The sequence below is a fragment of the Leptopilina heterotoma genome, unplaced genomic scaffold (assembly GCF_015476425.1).
Source record: "Leptopilina heterotoma isolate Lh14 unplaced genomic scaffold, ASM1547642v1 Lhet_185, whole genome shotgun sequence".
NCBI classification, from domain to species: domain Eukaryota; kingdom Metazoa; phylum Arthropoda; class Insecta; order Hymenoptera; family Figitidae; genus Leptopilina; species Leptopilina heterotoma.
This window is the reverse complement of record NW_025110904.1, coordinates 114,333-129,375: the sequence shown is the minus strand read 5'-3', so window position 1 is coordinate 129,375 and position 15,043 is coordinate 114,333. Positions and strand designations below refer to the sequence as shown.

General features: G+C 29.9%; 2 protein-coding genes across 4 annotated transcripts in view; both read left to right on the top strand.

Annotated features, from left to right (window-relative positions):
- LOC122500435 (lachesin-like) overlaps window positions 1–9,177 on the top strand; it is an 84,374-nt gene extending 75,197 nt beyond the window's left edge. For 2 of the 3 annotated variants that reach the window (XM_043609360.1, XM_043609359.1), the window contains 4 exons: window positions 4,202–4,351; window positions 5,720–5,821; window positions 5,901–6,002; window positions 8,643–9,177. In XM_043609360.1, the coding sequence (XP_043465295.1) occupies window positions 4,202–4,351; window positions 5,720–5,821; window positions 5,901–6,002; window positions 8,643–8,836 (548 nt within the window). In that variant the 3' untranslated portion in view covers window positions 8,837–9,177. The remainder of the gene's footprint in view (window positions 1–4,201; window positions 4,352–5,719; window positions 5,822–5,900; window positions 6,003–8,642) is intronic. The other variant, XM_043609358.1, reaches the window with a different exon arrangement.
- A 3,703-nt stretch (window positions 9,178–12,880) lies between these two features.
- On the top strand, window positions 12,881–14,743 carry LOC122500430. The gene is made up of 5 exons (XM_043609351.1): window positions 12,881–12,982; window positions 13,545–13,662; window positions 13,804–14,059; window positions 14,225–14,339; window positions 14,615–14,743. Exons 1-5 carry the CDS (start codon window positions 12,881–12,883, stop codon window positions 14,741–14,743), a joined length of 720 nt encoding a protein of 239 aa, XP_043465286.1.
- The last annotated feature ends 300 nt before the right edge of the window (window positions 14,744–15,043 follow it).

Genomic DNA, 15,043 nt, shown 5'->3' with positions numbered 1-15,043 from the left:
AATACAATGAAATAATTTACGCTGCGTATTGTTCTAATTTCTGTTGAGGGAAAATAATAATTAGAGAAGCATTTCGATTCTGAAATCAGATTTTAGAACTTCAAAATGGCGGATCTAATATGGCGGACAAGTTTAAAGACAATAAATGGATTTGTTTAAAAATTGCTGCTCGGGGGTTTTTGGAGTCGATGATTTCGAATTTGCAAACATTTCACATTTTTTCTAAATTCTTGTATTATGTTTAGTGGAGGCACTAACACAAAATTTTATTTTTCTGAAAATGTAAAAGAGCCCTTTTTAGAATAGTATATTATTGGAAATTTGATTGTGGAGGTAGGGTGATGTGGGGTGATGTGCAACGTTTTTTTTCGTTGAACAAAAAACATGTCAAATAATAAAATTTTTAAATATTTCAAAATTGAATGACTTAGAGGCATTATAATAGAATATTTCTGCATTATTAGATTTTCAGAATTTTAAATTTATCCTACAAATTTTTCGCTTTTTCAAAAACGTCTGTTTTTGCATTTTCCAAAAAAGTTGGGGTTATGTGCAACACCAGTAAAATTCAGGTATGTAATGCATAAATGTCGATGAAAATTTCTTTAATTATTAATTTTAAGCTTTTTCAATGCAAACTAATCGAAATCTGCCAAAAAAAATTTATTAAGATATAGTTGACCTCTAAAAAGTGAATATTTCACCAAAGAAAAAAAAAATTTTTTGTTTAATTTTTTATTTATTCATAACTGAATAAGGAATAAAATTAAAGGAAAATAACTAAGAATTTTTTATTCATTATGTGAATCGGAGTTATGGCACGTAAAATGTAGTTACGCCCACCCCAAAAAAAGTGTTGCACATCACCCCAAATATGATATTTTGCGAAAAATGATTTGTACGCAATACAATGCAATGGAAACACAAAATATAAACAGATATTTAAAAACACTTAAAAAACCAACAATGAACACATTCTTATCTATAAAATAAATTAAAACCCTTCACGAAACGACTAGAAATGTAAAGCGCGAGAAATATTTCCTTCTCGAGAAATTTAAGTCAACTTACGTACAGCAAATCTAGCTGCGAGCTGTCTCGTGAGTTTTATATAAAAAACAAGCTACTGAGGACACAAACAAATGGCAATACTTGGCTCTGTTCAATATCGAACTGTAGATCAGAAATTGGCGGTGTTGCACATCCCCCCATGTTTCACATCACCCTACTAGTTGAACGGACCTCACAAAATAACAATGTATATTATAGGCCTCCGTATACTCTTAATTTATACGATTTGGAGAAAAGGGAGTTTAACGGGGCCTTCTGGATCACAGTTTATATTACATTTTCAGTTGAATATTTCGAAATAGCTAGAGAAATAATAGTTATAGAATTTTTAATCTATTTTTCATTGCAGAAGAATTTCTACAATTTTTCATAAAATCTATTTTATTAAACTAGAGCTTTAATTTATAGTTGGTTATGAGAATATCAGTAAAATAAAAAAACTTTACTAATCAAAGTATGGCTGTCAGGATTGACATCCATAAAAGATAAAATGACCTAAAGTGTTATCACTGTTTCACCATTCAGCATTCTGCGTATAGGATCTAATACCATTTGGCGTGCGTGGCCTACAACATCTGTTCCAGTTTTCATACCGATAACGTACATGTGCACATATTCACTACTTTATCAAAAGTTATTTCAAATTACACTTGCATTGTAATAACGAATTTCCACTACGTGTTGAACAGTTTTGCACAGCTTTTCACACCAATTCTTTTACCATTCTGTTCTCTATATTCCTCTTTTTCGAAAAAAATAGAAAAGTAAATTACAAAATTTTTTTTGCAAAAAAAGAAAATAATTGCCTCTATTTTTTTCTGTTGTTATTTTTAAATTACAGAAATATTAAAAATATTTCTCTTTTTATTATGAATTTTGCTTTAATTCTGAAGGAGATAATAAAAAATATTTTTATGCACATTAAATAAAAGTTTTATTTACACTGTACAAGTACTAAAGTTTTGTTTACTTTAAAAAGGAAAATTTCAAAAGATTGTTTCATCTTTTAAGTGTTTTATAGATGTATTTTTAAGGTGTAAAATTTTGAGTAAAAACAAGAATTTGAAAAATGTGTAGGTAATTTTGTAGTACTTTGACTGCATCTATATAGGTAGATGTAGCGTGTTGTAAGCTACTTACTGATGCCATTAACGTCGTCTCCTACTCCGCGTAGTCTTCTACTTTCAAACAACCGCCGACGACCAATTTCAACCTTGATTTACTTCAACAATCTGGTTGTAAACCCCCCTGCATGTAAAAGTTTAATGACATCTGATTGTCAAGACTGACTGCTACACCATGTTTAACAGCTATAAACCAAAACCCTCTAGGTTTATATCCAGAGCTTTTGTTTACCTGCTTTATGCGTTTACAACTCGTATGACGGAAATCAGATATTGCATCAGAGTTCAAAACACTTAAATTAAATGGATTATAAATTTAATACATGTTTAGTACAATAGTTTATTGCTAGTAAAATATAATAATAGAAACATTTAATCACAATAATTGAAAATGTATATTTTATGTTAAGTAATTGTGAATTATACAGTATGTGTTTATATTATTTTTCAACTTTACTGAGAGTTTCGATTTGCATGACAATGAAAAATAATGGAATTTCAAACTGTTTTTTATTCACGAAACTCATACTAACCTGTATTGTCCACTGAATTTTCACAAACACATTTCTATGATAGCAACTGTTAGATTGCAGTTTGACGTAGTTCAACTTTTTCATTTGGTTTTCAAACTTAGAGCCGATGAAAGTTTTTCTTCTACCCACTGGCATGAGGTCGCACAACCACTCCATAAATGCATCTCCTACCAATAACTTTTTCTCGTCACACAAAAATACTTTTACCACCTTCACTGTGGATCATTACATCAATAAATCTACGATCCTCTCCTTTACTCATTCCTTTATTTATTTGTGTGTGTGTGTGTCTTTTTAAATCTTCCCTATATTACATCCCGAAAAATAAAAGACAAAATAAAAACTGTTCAGGTGAATTTCTGAGCTACTTTCATCAAAAAATAAAAAATATTTAAACATTGAATCCATTTAAAATATTTCTGGTATAGTGGAAAAAAATATTTTCCCTTTATCGAAGAATAAAAAATACTTTGTTAATGATCAATAAATAAAAAGAGTTTCAATGTGAAATATTTCTCTTTGAGGTAAATCAGAGGAACATATTTATTTAATTTTTTCCCAAAAAAAAGAAAGGAATTTTTTTCTTTTTAAAAACTGTACATCCCCAACTGAAGTCGATTTCTCGTAATCATGCGAAGAACCCTAATTTTCTACTCTATCAAGCAGAAAATATACGTTCGCGTATGCAGCACAAGAAACCGACGACGATATTGAGGAATTTTATTTTCGAGATTTTTTTTTTCATTTCTTTGTGAGGATCGAACTTTGGCTTTTAACTTTGAAGAAAAAAAAGCTTCTGCGTGCCTGTCTTTTCGTACTTTACATAAATACGTTTATTCCTTTACTGAGGAAAAAACTTTTGAACCAATACTCTGACTTTCATCTACCCTTTTTTTTGTGCGAGATAATTTCCTAACGTTTGACAATAAATATCAGAAAAAACTATGACCTAATACTTTGACTGCTTGTTTTTCAATGTTCCCGCTGTGAAAACAATTTCCTCTTGCCTCTACGTCAAATTCAGAGATGCAAAATTAATTCTAAATTTAGTTTCATGTTTAAGAAATATAAAGAAGTATTTGCGAGAGAAATATTTAGGAGACGTAAAAATCCGTTTATTTTTCTTTTTTGTAGAATAAATGAACTATTTTATTTTGCATTGGAAGTATGATTTAAAACAATTTTTCCTTTCATGATGCTTGGTTTATTGATAGCATAAAGTATAGGAAGGTATACGAAAGAATCTTTACTCGATATGTGGCTAAAGTATATTACTATTAGATAAAATCAAGTTGAAAATAATGGTTCAAAATTTACTTAAAAATATGATTTGATTTACGCTGGTTCTGATTTTTTTAAGAAATGATTTTAGACTATTCAAACACTGTTTCAATATTTTTAATCTATGTTTCGATATTATTTTTAAAAAATTTATTATTTGTTTGAGAAAATAATATTTATAAATTTTTTTAGGTGACAAATACGAACCTCTTCTGATGGACAATGCATACAATATAACCATGAAGCTTACAATAAAAGAAGTGAATATGGAAGACTTTCAAACATACAAATGTGTTTCCAAGAACCCACTGGGGTTTACGGATGGAGCCATCAAGCTCTATCGTAAGTAACAACTTTCCTCTCAATTTTTCTCTGACAGTTTCTTGGCACCTTCTTTTACGTTGTTTATTGACTTTTTGGAATTTCAAAATTTGGCCTACGTTTTCTTCGAAAATTTCCAGTTACATTTTACTATAATTTTTTACAGTAAAATAAAGAATTTTATAATTAATTATTTTAAATATTCAAAGGTACATTTCATGGCTACAAAGATTAAAAATTTGCTTTTGGCAAGAAATGCACTTAAAAAATCAATAATTCTGAGTTTATCGTTTCCAATATAAAAGTTTGTCAGTTTGCAAAACAGTGTTTTAGAGAAATTTGAAAGATAATTCTTAATCTGACGTAGAACGATCTACGAACCGCTTGTAGACGTCTTTTTCATGTTCTAAATAGATATAAAATTATCCTGGACATTTTAGGACGTTCTTAGTAGATGTTTAAGAAATCTAGCCCATTGGGTATTCTTTTAATTTTCATTTAAGTTTCTGTCCGCCTTCTAGAAGATTTTTTTATCTTTTAATTAATTTATTCCTAACTTAAAATTTTTGGAAAAAGTTTATTCATTGTAGTTCTTCCTATTTATAATATTACGGCTAGTTTCCTATAAATTAAGACAATAAAATCTTTTTTATATTCTATTCTAGAAGTTATTAGTTTCTTCGAACAATTGTGACTCAGGGAACAATTATATCAAAAATAAGTAATATTAAATTCTCCTATCATTCCCTGGTGAGAGAGTAAATTAATGTTACAGTATATTTCTAAACAGATACTTAAATTGACTTTCTTTCCACTTTATAACCACTTTACGTTGATTAATTCGTCTTCTTAACCAAACCAAGAAAGTGAGATAAGCCAAGAGTGAGTAAGTCTGAGTTTTTTATTTGAAAATATCGATTTCCTTCAGTTGAGGAAAAATATCCTGAATGTGAAGTTAAGTATAGTTGCCTGATAAGAAGAGACGAGATAGAAGTAGAAATGTAGTCATAAATCGCCACTTGGTAAATTACAATTTGATGGTTATATTTTTCGTTTACATGAGGTACTTTTGAGATAACTGAAATCATCATTCGTTTGGAAATTCACAGCTAACATGTAATTGATAACAACGAGGAAAAATTATTTTAAATATAATTAACTGATTTTACTTTACAAATATAATAATAATAGTGTTGTTAAGATATCCTTTTGGGAACGTTCCTGGGAAAATGGATAAAAGTCGTTCTAGAAATATCCTAAAGACATCCTAAAATAGTCTTTTAAATGTTGCCCTAAAGTCATTAAGAACTCAGCAACTTAAACACTTTTAAAATTATTTTAATTATATATTTTTTAATTTAAAAATCTAAGTAAATTTTTGCTTTGCAGATTCGCCATTACCGACTACACAGTCAACAACAACGACGACTACTACAACTACAACTACCACTACTACAACTACAACAACAGCTCCAAAAGTCGTCACTAGAAGTGAGAAAATTTCATATTAATTGTAAATCTTAAATTAATCCTAAAATTAAATTAATATGATGTAAAATTTTCATTTTAGCAGAAAGGAAGCAAAGAATGAGACAAAAGCCAATACCTACAGTTTTACCAAGTTCGAATGAAGTTGCCGAGTTGCAAGCTGTAGCGAAGAGCAGAGATCGAGGTATCTAAGTTTATCATTAGATTGCAACATAATTTAGAGACAATTATAACTCAGATACTATATTAAACTAAAATGAAACTATAATTTTTAGTCAATGAATATTTTTTTAAATATAATTTTTTTAAGATAAATGCAATTAAAATCTCCTAAAAACAAACTAGTCAGGTTAGCATTCGTTCTTAAAGTTAAGCTAATATGACGATTTTTTAAGTAACAGGCTCACAATTTAGACGATCAAGATATCTTTATTCTAAAGTATTTGTACTTTAATTATTGAAAAATCAAAGTATTGTCGACTACTAAAATAATTTGAAATATCAAACAATTTACCGATAAATCTTTTATCCTTAACTTCAAAACTGTTTAATCGACAGTTCTTTTTTTGCGCTTTGCAAGGGTTGTTAACATAAACTTTACAACCGACTAACTTCAATTGGAAAGGTTATAAAAAATTTAAATCTTCTATAGAAAACCAATTTGCTACAAATTGATTCATGCAAGACTATACCTTTTTGTTGCTTGCGCGACCCTGCCGTGCCGTTCTTGTTCTGGCCCTATTTTATCCGCGTCCTGGACAAAGTCTTCTCTACTTTCTTTAAGGCAGTTCTGAAGACTTTGCAGATTCCTGACCCTGTGAGGTGGTTAGTTTTCTCCTTCCCGTTGAACTTCTCTTCGCATAAGAAGCAGCATGGGCTCTTCTTACAATCTGCTATCTTATTGTCGGCTTCTCCGCACTTGAATTACGCAGCTGACCTATCGACCGATTTACATTCTGTCCCTATACGGCTGTAATTAAGTAATTTATGGCAACTCATGACCATATAATTCTCTTCCTCACTGGACAAGACAAAAACCAACTCTTATGTGACCGAGATGTTCCAGCTTATCTGCGTCTTGCTATGTGGTTACTACAATAGCAATTTTTACACCTCGCTTATTAGGTTCCATGACCGTTATTTTTCTGCTTCCTATTGGCATTTCCGAAACCCTGTCCAGAGCCTATACTGAATATGTGCTGGCTCTGTAAGATAATCCAGATCGCGGATCTCAAATGTAGTTGGCCGGTCCACAATCTGTACCTTACTCAGGTCACCAATTACCCTTGTCATCTCCTTGGCGAACGTCTCCTTATCAGAAGAACCTCCAAATTTGATAATCCTTCTTGGTTTGGTCCTTGGCCTTTTTTGGAGGTCCTTCATCCTTCTTCTTTGAGTTTTTATTCAACTCAGGACTGCTTCTCTTCCACTTCTGACCTTCAAAGACTACATTTCTTAACATTACAGCGTTAAAACAGTAACGTCTAACTCTTCGATATTGCCTTGATTCCTCTGACCACGCCAATTGTTGGTAGAACTTCTCGTCTATTTTTTTTGCAGATGCGTGCTTCTCCTTGACTTTCTATATGAGCGACGTTATGATTTTTAGTCCATTCTTGTCTGTCATATTGACATTTTTCTGGACTTCACAGAACTTCAGCATTTTTGCTGATCTCTTCCTTCATTTTTTGAATGCAAGCTGCTTCCTCCTCCAGTAGCCTTATAGATTCATCTCGATCTCTATTGCAGCAAGTAATCTCATTAGCAGAAGCATTACTAAAGACAGAAATGCAGCTAACTTGACTTGTAACGCTTCTTGTACTTCCTCGTCTCTCCCTGTCCACGATGATCTATGGTACTCCCAACGCATTGTTGCCCTCCTTCTTTCAAAGGATTAATTACCGCCTCTTTAATGATTGTACCTCTTCTCTAAATCATAGCTAACGTTTTTCTGATAAAATAAAAGTTTTAGAGTTTTATTAGTATTTCATAATAAGGAAGAATATTCATAAACATCAACTTATTTTAAGAAAAGACTTCTGTTATCAAGATGTTATTTAACGAACTTTTAATAGTCATTCATTATAAAGAGCATAGAAAGAATTGGTAAATTTGTTTTTAAAAAAATGTATATACACACAAACATAAATAATTACATCTTACTCAGAATATGGTGTTTTTAAAACTTTTCAATAAATAACTCCTCTTCTATAGAAAACTTTTTAGAAATCGTCTCTTCGCATATAACTGAATAGTGACCGATATAATCTAACTCCTTGAAATTTAATTAAAAGTTTCGTAAAAGTTTCTAAATACCTTTTCACAACTGTTATTCAACTTTTCTCGACAGATCCTATAAAAAATAAGTAGTTCTTACATTATATTAAAAAGTCATAATTTAAGGACCGTTTTACATTATATCTTAATAATGTTAACTGAATTAATCGAATATAAAAATAATTAAGTAACTTTAAAATTTTAATTTTAAGGTTTGACAGTACTTGAAACTTCGTATTTAAAAAAAATATATATATATTCAGGAGATGCTATAAAGGAAAATTATATTGATAGTAGGTCTTGGTGGTCTTGATTGTCAAGTATGTATGTTGTTACGAGATCTTTGGATTTGCACCATGTAGTGGCGCGTCGGGTTACCTAAACTTACTTAAACTTTTCTAGTGAAACTTTTTCATTCTGTACTAAAAGTTGGCTCCAAGAATCTCCTGTTCTTGAGTATTAAAGTGATTTATAACAAAAATTCACTCAATTTTAGACTTTGTAAAGTGATTTATGCAAAGTGATGGTAAAGTGTTTTTTCTTGCAGGACTTCAACTTCGAGGGTCGCCTAATGACCAGGCAACAAATAATGCCAGAGAAAGAATAAGCGGTGGTCTTGGAGGTGGATTTCGATTAGATATTTCGGGACCCTCAATAGCATCAAATAATTTATTTTTTCTATTTACGAAAAAATACAGTGTTCAATTGGCTCTTGTTACTTTGTTAACAGTTTTGTCGTAGTTGGAGTTACAATTAATAATTTTATTTGAAAATAAGTAACTGATCCATGAATTACTATAAAATACGAAATATTACTACATAGCAAATAGTGATACTTACAATTTTTAATTATTTATATTCTATAAGCGTTTTAATTAAGTACATAATTGTATGTATTATCAGTATTGTCCTGTCTGTCGCGGAATGTGGACCTTATAAGTTTCGCTTCATGCAAAATTCTAAAAATAGTATATTAAAAATCAAATTATCTTCGTTTTTCTTTCTTACTATTAAAAACAACTCGGACGTTAAAGACTTACTATAAAAATCAAACCCTCACAGCACCGGGATATTCAGGATATCCCAGAGACGTCCTGGGGATATCGATTTGTTTTCGGAAGTTTGGATATCCCTGGATTATCCTCTGGATATCCATGGACGTCCCTAGGATATCCCAGAGATATCCAAACTTCCGAAAACAAATCGATATCCCCAGGACGTCTCTGGGATATCCTGAATATCCCGGTGCTGTGAGGGAATTATTTATTAAAATGCACACTCACAGTATTAGACTATTTAAAATATCATTGGGACTATAAATCTCATTAGTTTCAATGCAAATTTGTAATAATTTTTTTGTAACCCAAAGTAATTAATGGATCAGTTTGTTTATAAACAATCTAAGGATTATTGGAAAAATTTCTTCTAACCATTCCTGTTAAATGCAAAATTTTAATATAGTTCTATCAGTATTAAATTGTTTTTGCTGTAAATATTGAGAAAAAGTCTGTCGGAATGCTTTTCAACTGATTGTAAAATATAAATAAATTGTACATTTGAGATTGCTAGTTTTAAGAACTTGTAAATATTGTCAAATATTCTAATAAAATGTATAAAATTAAAGAATTTTGAAATAATGCAAAATAAAATAAGTGTTGAATTTTTGTGCAGCTTAGCAAAAATTATTAAAAATAAGACTTACTACACTGCAGAATGTAAATATTCAACAAAATGGTTTTTTAAAAGGAAAAATTTAACATCTTAAGAACATGTTACTATCAGATTATGAGATTTCATTTGTAAATATTCTCCTTAGATTTTCTCGCAGAATTCTCTGTATTTCTATATATCTGTAAAGAAACATGAATTGTAAAAAAAATATTTCAAACTGATGTAAAATTGCTTTTCATCTGTAAGGCCATTTGAAATATAAATATTTTTTGGAAAAAATATGAAAGGTTAAGAAAAATCTCATATAATGATTTAATGTTATTCAGATTAAGAGTGTGATCAGAGAAAAGTTTGTTTCTATAAAAAATCTGTTATCTACTTGACGACGTTAAATTTTGTATATAAGTTAGTTATATCGATTTGTAAATAATACTTATCAAATAGATAGTATGTATCTTAAAATGACCTTAGAATAATTAATTATTTTTTCGACTTAACGAAGCTCAATGAAATCAATTACTTCAATTGTGAGAAAGTTTTATAAATAATAATAAATCTTCGAAAGAATGAAATACAAAATATTTATGTTCCATTCAATCAACTAATTTTGGATTATACAATTATAATGATGTATTGTAAAGAAATAAGTTATTGTAACATATTTATTTATAATTATAAATTTTGAGTAACGACGTTATAAGAACAGGGTTAAAATTTATTAATGTTACAAAGAAGTATTGGATTTTTAGACGAAAGATGAATTGCAAAGTGAATGAATATGAAAGTCGTCTTAGACAAATTGAATATTATTTTAAATTGTAATTTTAAAAAAATGTAAAATAATGTCAGTAATAATTACCGTATGAGTATCAACATTGTAGAATATATTATTTCTTAATCCACATTTAATTTTATCAACTGGACAACCACATAAAAAGGTGGTTTTTTCAGGCGTTTTTAATAAATTGTTTTAAAAGGAATAAAATTATTTGAATGAAATGAAAAAGGACATAATTTTATACATAAATATTTAACAAATTGTTGATCTGTCAAAGTTAACAGTAAATTATATAATTATGACCAATTAAAAACATTACATTTTTTTAGAAACATGTTGTAGATAAGTTTCCTGTAGAAAGAAATATTTTGTTAATGACGTTCTTCAATATCATGTACGATAAAATATTAATTCGGCCGGAAATGTCACGATCATGTAGTTGTTTTTCAATTAATATTAAATCTGAATGTGCAATTCTCAAATGGTCCATATAGAGGGATTGTTTCTTCATCTATCAATCCTATATTTAGAATGTTCCTTCCATTATTAACATCACTCTCTCATGTAGTTTTGCAATTTTTACATCAAATAAATCTATGTGGAGTTTTTAATTTTTTAATGAATTTCAAACAATTTCTGGAACATGTGTGAAATTCATTAACTGTCACAATTTTTAATTGATTTTCACCTAAAATTCTGGCACGATCTAGAAAACGTTTTTTAATACGTTCGATGAGTGTTGCAACGTAACCAGTGAAAACATTTGTCATAGTAACATAGCCAAAACTAATAAAACATGGTTCTTCTTTTGTATCATCTATGACAAAATTAATTACTTTTTTACATTCGCGTTGATGTGCCATATATTTTTTCATTTTTAATCAAATTATCAATTTACTTTTGTGTAAATGTTGATATCTTCTAAATACTTCTAGTGAGTATACTTAATGTTTAATAGATTCTGGTTGGTCATTTCTTCTCGACTGATAATTCGTGAAATAGTTTTTAGGAAGTTGTAACGTGCCTCGTGAAGGTCAGCTGATTTAACGTCGGTAAGTTAGATAACGCTAGACCTAAGCAATCCGATAAAAATTTTGAGAATTCTGTGACATAATGCGCACGTCAACTTCGTTGGCTGGTGAAATTTCGTAAATTTAATTTTTTATAGATTCCAACCAGTCTTTTTCCAAAGTTTTTTTTTAATCAGAGCAGCATATTTCATGACTATTTCCACAAATTGGCCATCGATCGTATAAAAAACAGGAAATGTTGGTTTTCGTATTAGGAATGTGAGTAAATAATAAATTGTCCCTATTTTCCATGACCGTTTCTTTTACGTAAATTAATTCACCTCCTCTGCACGCACCCGCTATACCAAAAATGAAAGCCACCTGTAAGAATAAATGTACATTTGTTTTCGTTTTTCATATTTAAAAATCTTTTTACTGTTACACATGAATTGTTCTTTACATACTTTTGTTATAAGATTTTGACCATCAGGTGCATAGTAATAATTTATATTTTTCAGTTTTCTGAAATGTGTCTGAAGAGGTCTGTCCTCGATAGACGAAAAGCTTAACATTTTTAAATTGAAATAAATGTGGATTATGAACAAAATCAACCTTCAAAATCTTTACTAAATTTAAAAAAATCCAAAAACAAGTTTACATCTTTACTACAATTTATATTGATATCATAAAGATACTAATAATTTTTGACATTTGAAAAGCGATCTAAATGTAGTCTCAGAACTAAGATACTAAAGACATTCATCAATGCATTGGTGCGCTGCAAAATATGAAAGCATACTAATCCATTCTTTAGTTATATATTTTGAATTTTATGTCACTACAGTACAATTTTATTGATTATATTATACTTTTTCATGTATAGTATAAAGCTTTTCAAGCGGTTATTATTATAATAGCAGACACTGTCTACCTTTCTTGTGAATATGAAAACATAATAATTACCGCAATTATAGATAGATACAACAGTTAGTGGGAAACATTTGAAGACAACGTTAATATTTAAATGCTTGCTTTTGACTTCTACGAAAATATAGAGAATGCATGAAAGGAACGAAAACTTACACTGTATTTGTTAATATTGTTTAAGCAACGAGAAAATGGAGATGCTAAAGAATCCAGATTATAATCTTATTAGATATTTTGTAAGTTCGTCAGGACAAAGTCGCAATCAACCGATTATGATAAAAGTTATAATTAAATCATTAACGTTTGGTATAATTTTTTCTTTTATTTGTGCTCAGGTAATATTATATTTCACAATTATTTTTACATTATTACAGAAAACTTTTTAATTAGATTGCAGGAATGATAAAACGAAAGGATAATATAGATTTGGTTTTGGAATGCATTCCACCCACCTGTTATGCTTCAATAGGTGCAGTTATTTATACAAATACAAATCTGCAAGTAAAACAAGTAATCAGATTAGATTTTTTATTCTGATTTTGTCTGATTAAGAAGACGAACACATAAAAGTAAATTATGTTAAGGGAAAGCAATTTTTAAACATTGGCATAATTATGCTTTTATTTCAATAATAAGAAGGAAAGTCTCTAAGCCTATAGTCTGTTCTGTTGAAAGTTTGATTAAAAATATTCAAATGTTATTGTCGGCATTTCATAGAAGTTTAACAGTTTTATATAAATTCGCCTGCTTTACAAGATTCGCTATTTTTAATTTTTGAAATTTGACAACAGATTCGTAATCATCGATCTCGAAAACCCCCAAACACAAAGTGTCAAGCGAAATGTTCGACAATTTTTTTTTAACAAACTCTTTATTATTTAAGGGTTAATTTGATTAAAAATGTTCGTTTTATCTAAAACTATTAAAAATTTACTTTTTATTTGCCGAGAAATGCATATTAATAATTTAAATAAAAATTTTTAGGGATTGAATATGGACCTTAGGGACTCTTCCCCTTTATAATTATCTACGAGTAATAAAAATAAATACAAATTCATTGTAGATAAACGTGATTATCGGGAAAATTCAAAATGACTGGGGTACATTAACATCAAAATGTGACAGTGATATTTTACACAAACATGGCAGAAAGTGCAGAATTTATACTATGATTTATGCTTGTAAATATTTTTTTATTAAAATATTAATTTCAATATTTATAAACTTTCCAAATAATTTTTGAGTTTCTGTAGTTGAATATATAATTTGTTTTGTTTTATTAGAAAATATTTGTCAGTTTGTTCATTACTATTATTTTTCAGTTGGATTCTTCGGAAATCTTATAATTTATTTATTGGCACATTTAATTCCTCTGACAATTAAGCTTATAAAAAATACTGACGAACCTAAACCGCTCCTTTTTCTTCTTGAGCTTGGTGTAGATTCAGAAAAATACTACTATTGGATACTTCTTTATGGTCATTTAACTGGATTTGTTTGTGCTGTTGTCATAGTAAATGGAGATAATATTCTTTTCATGTTCCTTGGACATGCTTGTGGGATATTTGAAATTATAGGGTATACCTAACTAACTCTTTTAAATTTCACAAACAGTTAAAAAATTTTAAAGTCTTCAATTTCATTTAGGTTGCAAGTTTAATTTGTTAATTTGCATCTGAAATGCGATTCGAATAAACATAGTTTTTTTGTTTAAGGTAATTTACAAATATTTATTGTTTACAGGCACAAGTTGACTACTGCAATAAATGAAAATCCTGATTTTAGTAATTATGGAATGTTACGGCAGAAGGTCCAACGCGAAATTAAGATTTGTGTGACAATGCATAGAAGAGTAAGCGTAAGAATGAGTTAGAGAAGGATAAACAATATACCTATCCTTCTTTAACTCATTCTTACGGTTACGCTTACGATTGCGGTTCCGGTTACAGATCTATTCTGCGTTGGCCTTAATATAGCAATAACATGCACTATATAGCACAGCTATCGCAGTCGCGTACAACTTGAACGCAAAGAGAGAGTAACGACAGCGCACGAAACTTGCGCCATCTGCCTTCGTCCCCACTACTCGTGTGGCTACAGAGCGGACTTTTATATCGCGCTGAACGTTTTCAGCTATTTAGTTCGTGTCTTCGTGACCTGCCATGCTTCGAGGAGCTCCTCGGGAAGGAAGGTTATGAACTCACTCCCTATGCCTCAATACGTTTACTCAAGGTGCTACTTATTGTTGAGCAATATCGATGAAGTAAGGATCGTACACCTGAATGTAGGACTTTCTGCGTCATGAACTCCCGGTTTTTGCGTTTCTCTGTAAGTGCTACTGCGAGAGAATGCGAAACCAGTCTTCCTTTCTGCTTTGCACATCCGGTGTATAAAGGTCCTACTCTTACACATGCGTCTAAGACATGGAGATGATTTCTTGTCTCAGAGTGCAAGAATATCGACAAAATATCGATAGCGTCCCGATATTTGAGTTTAGTTCTGTTTTAATGAAGGCAGATCATCTCTTCAGAGTGCACGTCTTACTAGCGTTCGTCACGATAG